This window comes from Centropristis striata, chromosome 3, assembly GCF_030273125.1.
Source record: "Centropristis striata isolate RG_2023a ecotype Rhode Island chromosome 3, C.striata_1.0, whole genome shotgun sequence".
Classification (NCBI taxonomy): Eukaryota; Metazoa; Chordata; class Actinopteri; order Perciformes; family Serranidae; genus Centropristis; species Centropristis striata.
The window spans coordinates 45,271,224-45,286,895 of NC_081519.1; the positions used below are offsets into that span (position 1 = coordinate 45,271,224).

At 51.0% G+C, this 15,672-nt stretch overlaps 1 protein-coding gene across 1 annotated transcript in view; it reads left to right on the forward strand.

Moving 5' to 3' along the window:
• unm_sa1614 (un-named sa1614) overlaps positions 1-15,672 on the forward strand; it is a 34,741-nt gene that overhangs the window by 12,351 nt on the left and 6,718 nt on the right. Inside the window, exons 7-23 of the mRNA XM_059329201.1 lie at positions 367-452; positions 1,835-1,910; positions 5,799-5,879; positions 6,143-6,240; positions 7,006-7,075; positions 7,170-7,257; positions 7,785-7,833; positions 7,941-8,128; positions 8,632-8,765; positions 9,511-9,602; positions 10,147-10,333; positions 12,752-12,837; positions 12,935-13,050; positions 13,988-14,055; positions 14,599-14,706; positions 15,261-15,381; positions 15,442-15,603. Coding sequence (XP_059185184.1) covers positions 367-452; positions 1,835-1,910; positions 5,799-5,879; positions 6,143-6,240; positions 7,006-7,075; positions 7,170-7,257; positions 7,785-7,833; positions 7,941-8,128; positions 8,632-8,765; positions 9,511-9,602; positions 10,147-10,333; positions 12,752-12,837; positions 12,935-13,050; positions 13,988-14,055; positions 14,599-14,706; positions 15,261-15,381; positions 15,442-15,603 — 1,810 coding nt within the window. The remainder of the gene's footprint in view (positions 1-366; positions 453-1,834; positions 1,911-5,798; positions 5,880-6,142; positions 6,241-7,005; positions 7,076-7,169; positions 7,258-7,784; positions 7,834-7,940; positions 8,129-8,631; positions 8,766-9,510; positions 9,603-10,146; positions 10,334-12,751; positions 12,838-12,934; positions 13,051-13,987; positions 14,056-14,598; positions 14,707-15,260; positions 15,382-15,441; positions 15,604-15,672) is intronic.

The window sequence follows — 15,672 nt, forward strand, 5'->3', positions numbered from 1 at the left end:
CTCCTCCTGCTGCTCCTTCTAGCTCATGTTTCCCTGATGTCTGCTCCTCCTCCTCCTTGTGTTGTTGCTCTTAATCTCCTACTTCCTCCTCCTGCTCCTCCTCCTCCTCCTCCTGCTCCTACTCCTCCTCCTGCTGCTCCTCCTCCTCCTTGTGTTGTTGCTCTTAACCTCCTACTTCCTCTTCCTCCTCCTCCTCCTGCTGCTCCTCCTCCTCCTCCTGCTCCTCCTCCTCCTCCTGCTCCTCCTCCTCCTCCTCCTGCTGCTCCTCCTCCTCCTCCTGCTCCTCCTGCTCCTCCTCCTCCTCCTCCTGCTGCTCCTCCTCCTCCTCCTCCTGCTCCTCAACTTCTCCCTCTGTCTCTGTTTCAGTATCTGATTAAAGTCAACGAGATAAAGACGAAGAGAGGAGTCGACCTTCTGCAGAACCTCATCAAACACTATCACAGCCACAACAAGTAGGACCACACACACACACACACACACACACACACACACACACACACACTCACACACACACACACACACACTCACACACACACACACACACACACACACACTCACACACACACACACACACACACACACACACACACACACACACACACACACACTCACACACACACTCACACACACACACACACACACTCACACACACTCACACACACACACACACACACACACACACTCACACACACACACACACACACACACACACACACACACTCACACACACACACACACACACACACACACACACACACAAACAAACCTATAGTCATGGAATCAACGATCAGACCTTCTCGTTTTCTTCAGTTTCTGGTTCATTTTAATGTCTGGTTCAACTAAAGGTTCATATATAATAATCATAATATAATGATAACAACAAAAATATCTGATAAGAGTTTAATTTAAGAGCTGATATCTAGACATTTAACATGGTTTTATTGATAATTATTTTGGTTATTATCAATAAAACATGTTAAATGTCCAGATACCATTCTGGGTTTACTCCCCACATACCTGTGTGACAACATTATCAGGACCCACAGCACCTACATTATCGGGACCCACAGCACCTACATTATGAGGACCCACAGCTCCTACATTATCAGGACCCACAGCTCCTACATTATCAGGACCCACAGCACCTACATTATCAGGACCCACAGCTCCTACAGTCTTTGTTCCAACGATACATACCGGTCGACTGTTCCCAAAGTCCGCACCGTCCTCGGTAAACAGGCTTTATGTATCGGGCTCCCTCAGCCTGGAATCTGCTCCAGAGTCTCAATCTGCAGGACCTTATTACGCTCACGTCCTCTAAAAACTCTTGAGAGATCTGAAGCAGACTCGTATCGCCTTTGCACTTGTTGTTGATGATGTCATGATCTTGTGCTGTCCATGCCGATCTGACTGTGTTGTCTGGCTGTTTGTATTTTACTGTAGCTCCATGTTTTATTGTCTGTTCTGTCCTGATGCACTGTCTGTCTTATTGTTGTAACTTTAACCTGCTGCTGTCTCGGCCAGGCTTCCCCTGAAAAACAGGTTTTTGTGTCTCAGTGGGACCGACCTGTTTAAATAAAGGTTAAATAAAAAAAAATAAAAAAAGCAGAAAAAAAGTCAACCTAAATGATCTTTTTCCAAGATGAAACTTGGTTGAATGTTTAACTTACTGACTGTTTCTTGTGGTTGGAGGCAATGATAAAGTTTTGATTGAGTATTTTGTATATTGAGAAAAAGGATCGTCCAATCATTGTTTACATAACTGTGTTTGCAGTAAATATTAATTGTGTGTATCTCTGTGTGTGTGTGTGTGTGTGTGTGTGTGTGTGTGTAGTTTCCTGCAGGAGTGTGTGTCCACCACTCAGAGGCTGAAGCAGTACATGGAGGAGCTGAACGGAGTCCTGAACTCGGTACGACAACAACAACAACAACAACAACAACACTCGCCAACAGCCCGTAGGTGGCGCCAACAGCCCGTAGGTGGCCCCAACAGTCCGTAGGTGGCGCCAACAGTCCGTAGGTGGCCCCAACAGCCCGTAGGTGGCCCCAACAGCCCGTAGGTGGCCCCAACAGTCCGTAGGTGGCGCCAACAGCCCGTAGGTGGCGACAACAGCCCGTAGGTGGCCCCAACAGCCCGTAGGTGGCCCCAACAGCCCGTAGGTGGCCCCAACAGCCCGTAGGTGGCCCCAACAGCCCGTAGGTGGCCCCAACAGCCCGTAGGTGGCGCCAACAGCCCGTAGGTGGCCCCAACAGCCCGTAGGTGGCGCCAACAGCCCGTAGGTGGTGCCAACAGCCCGTAGGTGGCCCCAACAGCCCGTAGGTGGCGCCAACAGCCCGTAGGTGGCGACAACAGCCCGTAGGTGGCCCCAACAGCCCGTAGGTGGCCCCAACAGTCCGTAGGTGGCGCCAACAGCCCGTAGGTGGCGACAACAGCCCGTAGGTGGCCCCAACAGCCCGTAGGTGGCCCCAACAGCCCGTAGGTGGCGCCAACAGCCCGTAGGTGGCCCCAACAGCCCGTAGGTGGCGCCAACAGCCCGTAGGTGGTGCCAACAGCCCGTAGGTGGCCCCAACAGCCCGTAGGTGGCCCCAACAGCCCGTAGGTGGCGACAACAGCCCGTAGGTGGCCCCAACAGCCCGTAGGTGGCCCCAACAGCCCGTAGGTGGCGCCAACAGCCCGTAGGTGGCCCCAACAGCCCGTAGGTGGCGCCAACAGCCCGTAGGTGGTGCCAACAGCCCGTAGGTGGCCCCAACAGCCCGTAGGTGGCGCCAACAGCCCGTAGGTGGCGACAACAGCCCGTAGGTGGCCCCAACAGCCCGTAGGTGGCCCCAACAGTCCGTAGGTGGCGCCAACAGCCCGTAGGTGGCCCCAACAGTCCGTAGGTGGCGCCAACAGCCCGTAGGTGGCGACAACAGCCCGTAGGTGGCCCCAACAGTCCGTAGGTGGCGCCAACAGTCCGTAGGTGGCGCCAACAGTCCGTAGGTGGCCCCAACAGCCCGTAGGTGGCGCCAACAGCCCGTAGGTGGCCCCAACAGCCCGTAGGTGGCCCCAACAGCCCGTAGGTGGCCCCAACAGCCCGTAGGTGGCCCCAACAGCCTGTAGGTGGCGCCAACAGCCCGTAGGTGGCCCCAACAGCCCGTAGGTGGCCCCAACAGCCCGTAGGTGGCCCCAACAGCCTGTAGGTGGCGCCAACAGCCCGTAGGTGGCGCCAACAGCCCGTAGGTGGCGACAACAGCCCGTAGGTGGCCCGAACAGCCCGTAGGTGGCCCCAACAGTCTGTAGGTGGCCCCAACAGCCCGTAGGTGGCCCCAACAGCCCGTAGGTGGCCCCAACAGTCCGTAGGTGGCGCCAACAGCCCGTAGGTGGCCCCAACAGTCCGTAGGTGGCGCCAACAGCCCGTAGGTGGCCCCAACAGCCCGTAGGTGGCCCCAACAGCCTGTAGGTGGCGCCAACAGCCCGTAGGTGGCCCCAACAGCCCGTAGGTGGCCCCAACAGCCCGTAGGTGGCCCCAACAGCCCGTAGGTGGCGCCAACAGCCCGTAGGTGGCGCCAACAGTCCGTAGGTGGTGCCAACAGTCCGTAGGTGGCCCCAACAGCCCGTAGGTGGCCCCAACAGTCCGTAGGTGGCCCCAACAGTCTGTAGGTGGCCCCAACAGCCCGTAGGTGGCCCCAACAGTCCGTAGGTGGCCCCAACAGCCCGTAGGTGGCCCCAACAGTCCGTAGGTGGTGCCAACAGTCTGTAGGTGGCCCCAACAGCCCGTAGGTGGCCCCAACAGCCCGTAGGTGGCCCCAACAGCCTGTAGGTGGCCCCAACAGCCCGTAGGTGGCCCCAACAGCCCGTAGGTGGCCCCAACAGCCTGTAGGTGGCGCCAACAGCCTGTAGGTGGCGCCAACAGCCCGTAGGTGGCCCCAACAGCCCGTAGGTGGCGCCAACAGCCCGTAGGTGGCCCCAACAGACCGTAGGTGGCCCCAACAGCCCGTAGGTGGCCCCAACAGCCCGTAGGTGGCGCCAACAGCCCGTAGGTGGCGCCAACAGTCCGTAGGTGGTGCCAACAGTCCGTAGGTGGCCCCAACAGCCCGTAGGTGGCGCCAACAGCCCGTAGGTGGCCCCAACAGCCCGTAGGTGGCCCCAACAGCCCGTAGGTGGCGCCAACAGCCCGTAGGTGGCCCCAACAGCCCGTAGGTGGCCCCAACAGCCCGTAGGTGGCCCCAACAGCCCGTAGGTGGCGACAACAGCCCGTAGGTGGCCCCAACAGCCCGTAGGTGGCGCCAACAGCCCGTAGGTGGCGCAAACAGTCCGTAGGTGGTGCCAACAGTCCGTAGGTGGCCCCAACAGCCCGTAGGTGGCGCCAACAGCCCGTAGGTGGCCCCAACAGTCCGTAGGTGGTGCCAACAGCCCGTAGGTGGCCCCAACAGCCCGTAGGTGGCCCCAACAGTCTGTAGGTGGCCCCAACAGCCCGTAGGTGGCCCCAACAGTCTGTAGGTGGCCCCAACAGCCCGTAGGTGGCCCCAACAGCCCGTAGGTGGCCCCAACAGTCCGTAGGTGGTGCCAACAGCCCGTAGGTGGCCCCAACAGCCCGTAGGTGGCCCCAACAGTCTGTAGGTGGCCCCAACAGCCCGTAGGTGGCCCCAACAGTCCGTAGGTGGCCCCAACAGCCTGTAGGTGGCCCCAACAGTCCGTAGGTGGTGCCAACAGTCTGTAGGTGGCCCCAACAGCCCGTAGGTGGCCCCAACAGTCTGTAGGTGGCCCCAACAGCCCGTAGGTGGCCCCAACAGCCCGTAGGTGGCCCCAACAGTCCGTAGGTGGCCCCAACAGCCCGTAGGTGGCCCCAACAGTCCGTAGGTGGCGCCAACAGCCCGTAGGTGGCCCCAACAGCCCGTAGGTGGCCCCAACAGTCCGTAGGTGGTGCCAACAGCCCGTAGGTGGCCCCAACAGCCCGTAGGTGGCCCCAACAGTCTGTAGGTGGCCCCAACAGCCCGTAGGTGGCCCCAACAGCCCGTAGGTGGCCCCAACAGCCTGTAGGTGGCCCCAACAGCCCGTAGGTGGCCCCAACAGCCCGTAGGTGGCCCCAACAGCCTGTAGGTGGCGCCAACAGCCTGTAGGTGGCGCCAACAGCCCGTAGGTGGCCCCAACAGCCCGTAGGTGGCGCCAACAGCCCGTAGGTGGCCCCAACAGCCCGTAGGTGGCGGCAACAGTCCGTAGGTGGCCCCAACAGTCCGTAGGTGGCGCCAACAGCCTGTAGGTGGCGCCAACAGCCCGTAGGTGGCCCCAACAGCCCGTAGGTGGCCCCAACAGCCCGTAGGTGGCGCCAACAGCCCGTAGGTGGCCCCAACAGCCCGTAGATGGCGCCAACAGCCCGTAGGAAATACAGAAAAAACAAAAACTAAACACACTGATAAAAAGGTCTAAAACCAGATAAAACAGTAAATCTGAGGGAAATGATCTCGCTGCATGGACAGATAATTTACCTTGACAAGATTTATTAAATTAAGATTATTGAATCTAGAAATAAACACGTTGAACACTTAAAATAATAAATTATCTCTTAAACCAGATAAAGTAAATCTGCCAGCAGTGATGAACTGGCCCGAGCAGAGTGACCTGATGATTATTTGGTTCTTACCAAGATAAAAAAACAACTTTAGATTTAGAAGTGTTAGATCATTTATGTGGTTTTCGTGTAATTCACATGTGAACCTGCTACATTAGTGAAATCTTCATGTGTGTGTGTGTTGTGTGTCTGTTGTGTGTGTGTTGTGTGTGTGTGTGTGTGTGTGTGTGTGTGTGTGTGTGTGTGCAGGTGAAGCAGCGTCAGGAGGAGGAGAAGAAGCAGCTGGTGACTCTCAGAGATCAGCTGAGGCCTGTAGTCCACACAGAGCAGGTCACACACACACACACACACACACACACACACACCTCACTACCGTTGAAACACTGTTCAACAGGTTACTAATGTGTATGTATCATGCTTATAATAGTTTTAAGATTTTTCATCAGTTTTAGTTTTAATTTCTTTGTAATTTTTTGTTTTCTAATCCAGTTAGTTTTCGTTAGTTTTCATTAACTATAATAACCTTGATGTGTGTGTGTGTGTGTGTGTGTGTGTGTGTTTGTGTGTGTGTCTGTGTGTGTGTGTGTGTGTAGGACTCTCTCCCTAAGCAGGTGTACAGCATGCATCAGCTGCTGGGAGACAAACAGTTCGGGACAGAAAGGACAGGATTCCTCTACAAGAAGAGCGACGGGTAAAAACTATCACAAACAAACTAACGCACACACTGAAACACACACTGAAACACACACTTCTCATTTTAGGGTTTTTGATCATTTTGTGTCTTTTTTGGTAGCTGTGTCTTCTTTGGTCATTTGTGTCTTTTTTTGATCATTTTGTGTCTTCTTTGGTCCCTTTTACAACATTGGTGTTTACCAGACTAGTGCAGTGCCTGTAGGAAGTTTGTATTTGTCTGCAACTCCATAAAACACTTTTCATAAGGTACCACACCATCCAGCACATACACACTGAACATTGATATTTGCTGGAAACTATTATAATATTATTGTTAAATGGAACCTTGTAGCCACTTTAAACTCCTAAAGATAGGAAGATAAATAGACTTCAGGTGAGATGAGTCAGGGTGGAAATCCAGAGAGAATTACTGTGTTACTGACCAGGTGTAGGCCATCACACAATGGGGCGGAGCTACACCAAAAGGGGGCGGAGCTCCACTAAAAGGGGCGGAGCTCCACTAAAAGGCGTCCAATCAGAAACAGAGCAATGCTGCAACACGTCCTACGTAAATAATGATATTTAGAAAAATGAATTTTAAAAAATCTTCAAAATCCAGGATGCAAAAGACAAGATTATTAAAAGGATCATTATTAAAGGTCAAAGGTCAGAGCTGACACACACACACACACACACACACACAGACGCTTCTTGCTTTATTGATGGATCATTTATTAGTAGTATTAATATGAGGACTAAACTTGTGTGTCTGTTTGTGTTTCAGTTTGAGGAAAATGTGGCAAAAGAGAAAATGTTCAGTCCACGACTGTTACCTGACCATCGCACACGCCACCGTGAGTCCACCTGGGTGTGTGTGTGTGTGTGTGTGTGAGCTCTGACCTTTGACCTGTAATAATGATCCTTATAATCTTGTTGTTTCTCTCTCAGCCTAATAAACCTCCCACCAGACTGAACCTGCTCACCTGTCAGGTCAAACCCAGCGTGGAGGACAAGAAATGCTTCGACCTCATCTCTCGTAAGACACACACACACACACACACACACACACACAAACACACACACACACACACACACACACACACACACACACACACACACACACACACACACACACTGCAAGAACCAACTAACAAAAAATAAGGAATAAATAAATAGAATAAAGCAAATAAATCCTCGAAACAAGTCAAATTATCTGCCAGAGCAGTAAGTTAATGTTTCTTTGTAAGAATTCTTTAAATCAGTAAAAATATCTAGAAACTGGAAAAACAATGATGTCTTAAAATAATTCCAAATATTCTTATTTTGAGCAATTGTGTCTTGAAAAGCCCGACTGTAGTAACATTAAAATAAACCAGAAATACTTGAAACGAGCACGTTTTGGTGATAGAACATACTTTTGAAATATCATTTAAACTCCATGCAACTAAAACTCAGCTGGAGCCAATATTTGAGGTAAAAACTCACCATATTCAACAGTTGAAGAGATTGAAAAGCATGAAAAAGCTCACAATGTCAATCCTAAAAACACACTCTGTCCTCCAGATAATCGGACCTACCACTTCCTGGCTGAAGATGAAGCTGAATGTTTGGCGTGAGTCACAAATAAACTTTATTCTGACCAGCTGATCGTCCTGATTTATGTTAATTATCATTAATAACAGTGTGTGTGTGTGTGTGTGTGTGTGTGTGTGTGTGTAGCTGGATCTCGGTGCTCAGCAACAGTAAGCAGGAGGCGCTGAACGAGGCTCTGGACGGGGGGAGGCGAGGAGGAGCAGGAGGAGCAGGAGGAGGAGGTGAGAGCAGCGTGGAGGATCTGACCCGATCGATCACTGACGACATCAGGAGGATGCCGGGAAACAACAGCTGCTGCGACTGTGGAGCTCCAGGTAATCAATCAATCAATCAATCAATCAATCAATCAATCAATCAATCAATTTACCAACACTGCACGGAGTTTATTTTGTGGTTTATGTATTCAGAATGTTCCCAGTCCTGGTGGAAGAAGTATTCAGTTCCTTTACTACAGTAAAAGTACTAATACACACTGTGAAATGACTCCACTACAGTAAAAGTACTAATACACACTGTGAAATGACTCCACTACAGTAAAAGTACTAATACACACTGTGAAGTGACTCCACTACAGTAAAAGTCCTGCATTGAAAACTTACTGAAGTAAAAGTACAAAAGTATCAGCATCAAAATGTACCTAAAGTATCAAAAGTAAAAGTACTCGTTGTGCAGAATGAACCACTCAGATTGTTTTATATGTTCTAAGCATATTATTATATTATTATTATTATATTAATATTATTATTATTATTATTATTATTATATTATTATTATTATGATCCTATGGGATTATACATTTAAATCTCTCTCTCCATAGATCCTGGATGGCTCTCCACCAACCTGGGCATCCTGACCTGTATCGAGTGTTCTGGGATCCACCGGGAGATGGGGACCCACGTCTCCAGGATCCAGTCTCTGAGCCTGGACAGTCTGGGGACCTCAGACCTGCTGGTAGGTGTTGAGAAACGCATTGAGGGGACCTTTAAAACTAAAAGATCTGACTCCAACAGTAAGTCTTCACCTGCTTCTCTGATGGTTCGATGATGAACGATGAGCAGGAAACGTCCCAGTTCAGTTTAACTTTATTACAATACGTCAATAAATGTTGAGTTTAACTTTATTACAATACGTCAATAAATGTTCAGTTCAACTTTATTACAATACGTCAATAAATGTTGAGTTCAACTTTATTACAATACGTCAATAAATGTTGAGTTTAACTTTATTACAATACGTCAATAAATGTTCAGTTCAACTTTATTACAACACGTCAATAAATGTTGAGTTCAACTTTATTACAATACGTCAATAAATGTTGAGTTTAACTTTATTACAATACGTCAATAAATGTTCAGTTCAACTTTATTACAATACGTCAATAAATGTTCAGTTCAACTTTATTACAATACGTCAATAAATGTTGAGTTTGAGTCTCTGACATCATCAGCTGCTCAGACCAAGTATCATTACCATAAACCAGTTTTACAGCCTCATGTTTGACTAAGAATGGAGGTAGAACTCTCCAGAAGGTTCCGCCTCTCGGTCCGTTGATCTGTCAGTTTATACGTGGAGCAGACCGTTATCTTCCTGTCCAGACAGAAACAAACGCTAACAGAGACAACAGATTGTTGCTAACATCGTCTGGTGTGATGTCATGAAGGCTGCTGGTAGCAGATTGTGTCTTGTTTCCTCCCAGCTGGCGAGGAACGTTGGGAACTCTGGTTTCAACGAGATACTGGAGGCGAACCTGCTGAGTCCTTCTCTGAAGCCCTCGCAACACACACACATGTAAGACACACACACACACACACACACACACACACACACACATGTAAGACACACACACACACACACACACACACACACACACACACACACACACACACACATGTAAGACACACACACACAGACACACACACACACACACACACACACACACAAACACACACGCACACACACACACACACACACACATAGAGACACACACACACACACACACACACACACACACACAGAGACACACACACACACACACACACACACACAACCACAACCACACACACACACACAACCACACACACACACACATAAACACACACACACACAACCACAACCACACACGCACAAACAAACACAATCTGTTATTCTAGTAAATAATGTTTCCTTTTATATGAGTTGATACTGTAAATGTTTGGTGTGTGTGTCTCTCTGTGTGTGTGTGTGTGTGTCTCTGTGTGTGTGTGTGTGTGTTTTTGTGTGTGTGTGTGTGTGTCTCTGTGTGTGTGTGTGTGTGTTTTTGTGTGTGTGTGTGTGTGTGTGTGTGTGTGTGTAGGGGGGAGCGTAAAGACTTCATCCTGTCCAAGTATCAGGACGTTTACTTCGTGAGGCGGAGCCACAGCTCTCCTGCAGCGCAGCGACTCGGCCTGCAGGAGGCGACACAGAGCTGCGACATCTACAGTCTGATCCAGCTCTACGCTCAGGGGACCGCCCTCAGCCAGGCCCTACCATCACACATACAGGTACACCACACGCTCAGGGGACCGCCCTCAGCCAGGCCCTACCCTCACACATACAGGTACACCACACGCTCAGGGGACCGCCCTCAGCCAGGCCCTACCCTCACACATACAGGTACACCACACGCTCAGGGGACCGCCCTCAGCCAGGCCCTACCCTCACACATACAGGTACACCACACGCTCAGGGGACCGCCCTCAGCCAGGCCCTACCCTCACACATACAGGTACACCACACGCTCAGGGGACCGCCCTCAGCCAGGCCCTACCCTCACACATACAGGTACACCACACGCTCAGGGGACCGCCCTCAGCCAGGCCCTACCCTCACACATACAGGTACACCACACACAGTCTGATCCAGCTCTACGCTCAGGGGACCGCCCTCAGCCAGGCCCTACCCTCACACATACAGGTACACCACACACAGTCTGATCCAGCTCTACGCTCAGGGGACCGCCCTCAGCCAGGCCCTACCCTCACACATACAGGTACACCACACGCTCAGGGGACCGCCCTCAGCCAGGCCCTACCGTCACACATACAGGTACACCACACACTCAGGGGACCGCCCTCAGCCAGGCCCTACCGTCACACATACAGGTACACCACACGCTCAGGGGACCGCCCTCAGCCAGGCCCTACCCTCACATATACAGGTACACCACACGCTCAGGGGACCGCCCTCAGCCAGGCCCTACCCTCACACATACAGGTACACCACACACAGTCTGATCCAGCTCTACGCTCAGGGGACCGCCCTCAGCCAGGCCCTACCCCACATATACAGGTACACCACACACAGTCTGATCCAGCTCTACGCTCAGGGGACCGCCCTCAGCCAGGCCCTACCCTCACACATACAGGTACACCACACGCTCAGGGGACCGCCCTCAGCCAGGCCCTACCGTCACACATACAGGTACACCACACACTCAGGGGACCGCCCTCAGCCAGGCCCTACCGTCACACATACAGGTACACCACACGCTCAGGGGACCGCCCTCAGCCAGGCCCTACCCTCACATATACAGGTACACCACACGCTCAGGGGACCGCCCTCAGCCAGGCCCTACCGTCACACATACAGGTACACCACACACTCAGGGGACCGCCCTCAGCCAGGCCCTACCCTCACACATACAGGTACACCACACGCTCAGGGGACCGCCCTCAGCCAGGCCCTACCATCACACATACAGGTACACCACACGCTCAGGGGACCGCCCTCAGCCAGGCCCTACCATCACACATACAGGTACACCACACGCTCAGGGGACCGCCCTCAGCCAGGCCCTACCCTCACACATACAGGTACACCACACACAGTCTGATCCAGCTCTACGCTCAGGGGACCGCCCTCAGCCAGGCCCTACCCTCACACATACAGGTACACCACACACAGTCTGATCCAGCTCTACGCTCAGGGGACCGCCCTCAGCCAGGCCCTACCCTCACACATACAGGTACACCACACGCTCAGGGGACCGCCCTCAGCCAGGCCCTACCGTCACACATACAGGTACACCACACGCTCAGGGGACCGCCCTCAGCCAGGCCCTACCCTCACACATACAGGTACACCACACGCTCAGGGGACCGCCCTCAGCCAGGCCCTACCGTCACACATACAGGTACACCACACGCTCAGGGGACCGCCCTCAGCCAGGCCCTACCGTCACACATACAGGTACACCACACGCTCAGGGGACCGCCCTCAGCCAGGCCCTACCCTCACACATACAGGTACACCACACGCTCAGGGGACCGCCCTCAGCCAGGCCCTACCGTCACACATACAGGTACACCACACGCTCAGGGGACCGCCCTCAGCCAGGCCCTACCGTCACACATACAGGTACACCACACACAGTCTGATCCAGCTCTACGCTCAGGGGACCGCCCTCAGCCAGGCCCTACCCTCACACATACAGGTACACCACACGCTCAGGGGACCGCCCTCAGCCAGGCCCTACCGTCACACATACAGGTACACCACACGCTCAGGGGACCGCCCTCAGCCAGGCCCTACCGTCACACATACAAGTACACCACACGCTCAGGGGACCGCCCTCAGCCAGGCCCTACCCTCACACATACACCCACACACAGGGACACTCACATATAAAACAAAACACATTCACACACTAGTAAAAACCTCACACACTTACAACTGAAATGCGTTTCCGTTGTAAGTGTGTGAGGTTTTTACTAGTGTGTGTGAATGTGTTTTGTTTTATATGTGAGTGTGTGTGAGTGTGTGTGTGTGTGTGTGAATTGTAATTCTGAATTATGTCCCTGACGGCCCCTCATATACAGGTATACACAGACATACAGGGACACACTCACACACAGGTACATACACACCAACAGGTACACACTCACACACAGCCCCTCATGAGTCTGTTTCCATGGCAACAGGAGAGAGGCGAGACGGCGCTCCATCTGGCCGTCCTATTGGCTGACAGGACGTCGCTGCACATCGTCGACTTCTTGGCTCAGAACTGGTCAGTTAGTCCTCTGATGATGTCATCACAGAGAGTTGATGTTCACCTGTCGGTAATCTGGTTACCTGAGTGTGTGTGTGTGTGTTCTTGTCTTCAGCTCTAACGTGGACTCGCAGACGTCAGGAGGAAACACGGCGCTGCACTACAGCGTCCAGCACAACAAGACCGACTGTGTTCGGCTGCTGCTGAGAGCCAGAGCCAACACACACACTCGTAATACACACACACACGTAATACACACACACACACACACCAGTAATACACACACCACACACACACACACACACACACGTAATACACACACACACACCAATAATACACACACACACACACGTAATACACACACACACACACACCAGTAATACACACACACACACACACACACACACGTAATACACACACACACACACACACACGTAATACACACACACGTAATACACACACACACGTAATACACACACACACACACACACACACACACACGTAATACACACACACACACACACACACACACGTAATACACACACACACGTAATACACACACACACACACACACACGTAATACACACACACACACACACACACACACACACACACACACCACACACACACGTAATACACACACACACACACCAATAATACACACACACACACACACACATGCACGTTGGTACACTGTACATGTGAGGACTGTAATGTTGGAAATTATTTGGAAAGTGAGGACTTTTTGAAAAGCAAGGACATTTTTTGAAAGTGGGGACTTTTAAAAATGCAAGAACATTTTTGGGAATTGGGAAATTCTTTTGGAAAGTTTACAAGTTACCTTTCAAAGATATCTTCAGAATTTCCTGATTCCCAAAAACCTCCTGAAGCTCTTCAGAGAGGAGCTTCTCTCCTAGACCACACCACAACTCTCCTCCTTAACCAATCCTCTCTAGACCTGATTACTGCTGCACGAACGCCTCTCAGACCACTAGACCTTCATTGTTCCCTTTTCTTTCTGTAAGTCTCTTTGGATAAAAGCGTCTGATAAATGACTAAATGTAATCTTCACTCTCAACAGATCCTCACAAACCTAGAACTATGTAAAATTGTTTCCTGATGAAGAAAAGCATGTGAGTAATAATTGATCTTGTTGGTGTGTGAACAGAGAACGAGGTTGGAGAGACGGCTCTGGACGTGAGCCGCAGGTTGAAGCACAGCCACTGTGAGGCGCTGGTGAGTTTATGACCTCTGACCTCTGACCTCAGTCTCACATGATGTCACTCACTGAATCTGTTACTGTTAACTAGGGCTGCACAATTAATCAAATTTTAAGCGGTGGCTCTTCTTAACGAGCCGTGGGGTCGGAGGCTCTTCTTAACGAGCATCTGGGGTCGAAGGCTCTTCTTAACGAGCATCTGGGGTCGGAGGATCTTCTTAACGAGCATCTGGGGTCGGTGGCTCTTCTTAACGAGCATCTGGGGTCGGAGGCTCTTCTTAAAGAGCATCTGGGGTCGGTGGCTCTTCTTAACGAGGCTTGTTAAGATGAGTAAAGCCTGATTTCCACCGGGTGGCTCATCACTAATCAATGAGATCATTTAACCGGGCGCGCTGCGGAACGGTTCAGCAGCGTCTCAGCCGCGGCTCTCCGCGAGCATTAGGTAGCATTTCTATTTTCTCCGCGAGCCATAATCATGCAGCCCTACTGTTACTGTTATTGTTCCTGTTACTGTTATTGTTCCTGTTACTAAATATGTTCCTGTTCCTGTTCTGGTGCAGCTGCAGCAGGCCCAGTCCAACCAGTTTGACCATCACGTCCATGTGGAGTACGAGTGGCGTCTCCGCCATGACGATCTCTACGACAGCGACGATGACTTTGATGAAAAGGTGACTAGTACTGTTTTAGGTTTTTGGTTTGATTTGTCTGTTTTTCAGCAGGATCACATGAAACATTACGGGACGTGTTCGCATGAAACTTTGTGGAGGTGAAGCAGGAAGATACACAAATTAATTTTCACATTTTACATTTCTTTCTTTTGCTCTTTGTTGTCACACAAATACTAGAAACAACTACCAACATTTTGTTTAAATACTCTGAGTAATAAAACACAAATAAGACAATTTTTCAAAGACAATTAGTCATTATTATTATTATTGTTGTCATTATCATTAATAGTATATATATATATATATATACATATATATATATATATATGTGTTTTTTAATTAAGCATGACATTAATTTGAACTTCTATTCTTCTTATATCACATTATTATTATTATTATTCTGTTTTATTCTTCTTCTATTCTTCTGCATCTGTTTGTCTGAAGACTTTATAAATGTATCTAAATGTAGTTCAGTCTTGCTCACATTGAGTCCAAACATTAATAATTATAATAATAATGTTAATTTGTTGCCTCTCACTCTTCTTCTGTCTCAGAACGGTCCCGTGAAGAAGGAGCGCTCCTTCTCCTCCTCCTCCTTCACCTCCTCCTTCTCTTTCACCTCGCGGCCCTTCAGCTTCAGTCAGTCCGGCCCCTCCTCCTCCTCCGGCCCCCCTCTCTGCTCCTCCTCCGGCCCCCCTCTCTGCTCCTCCTCCGGTCCCCCGCTCTGCTCCTCCTCCTCCTCGGGGGTCTCAGGAGGAGCAGGAGGAGGTCTGCTGAGTGTGGGGAGGAGGCTGGCCATGGCCATGGAGCTCCACAGCCGGCCCTCTGGCTGCTCCTCCAGCCCTCCTCCTCCTCCTCCCTCCTCACCTGCACCTCCTCTGCCCCCCAGGGTCAAAGGTCAGGTCCCACTCTGAGTGTTGTCTGTTTTATTTTCACATCTGTAACGTTTCTATAATATGATAGAAA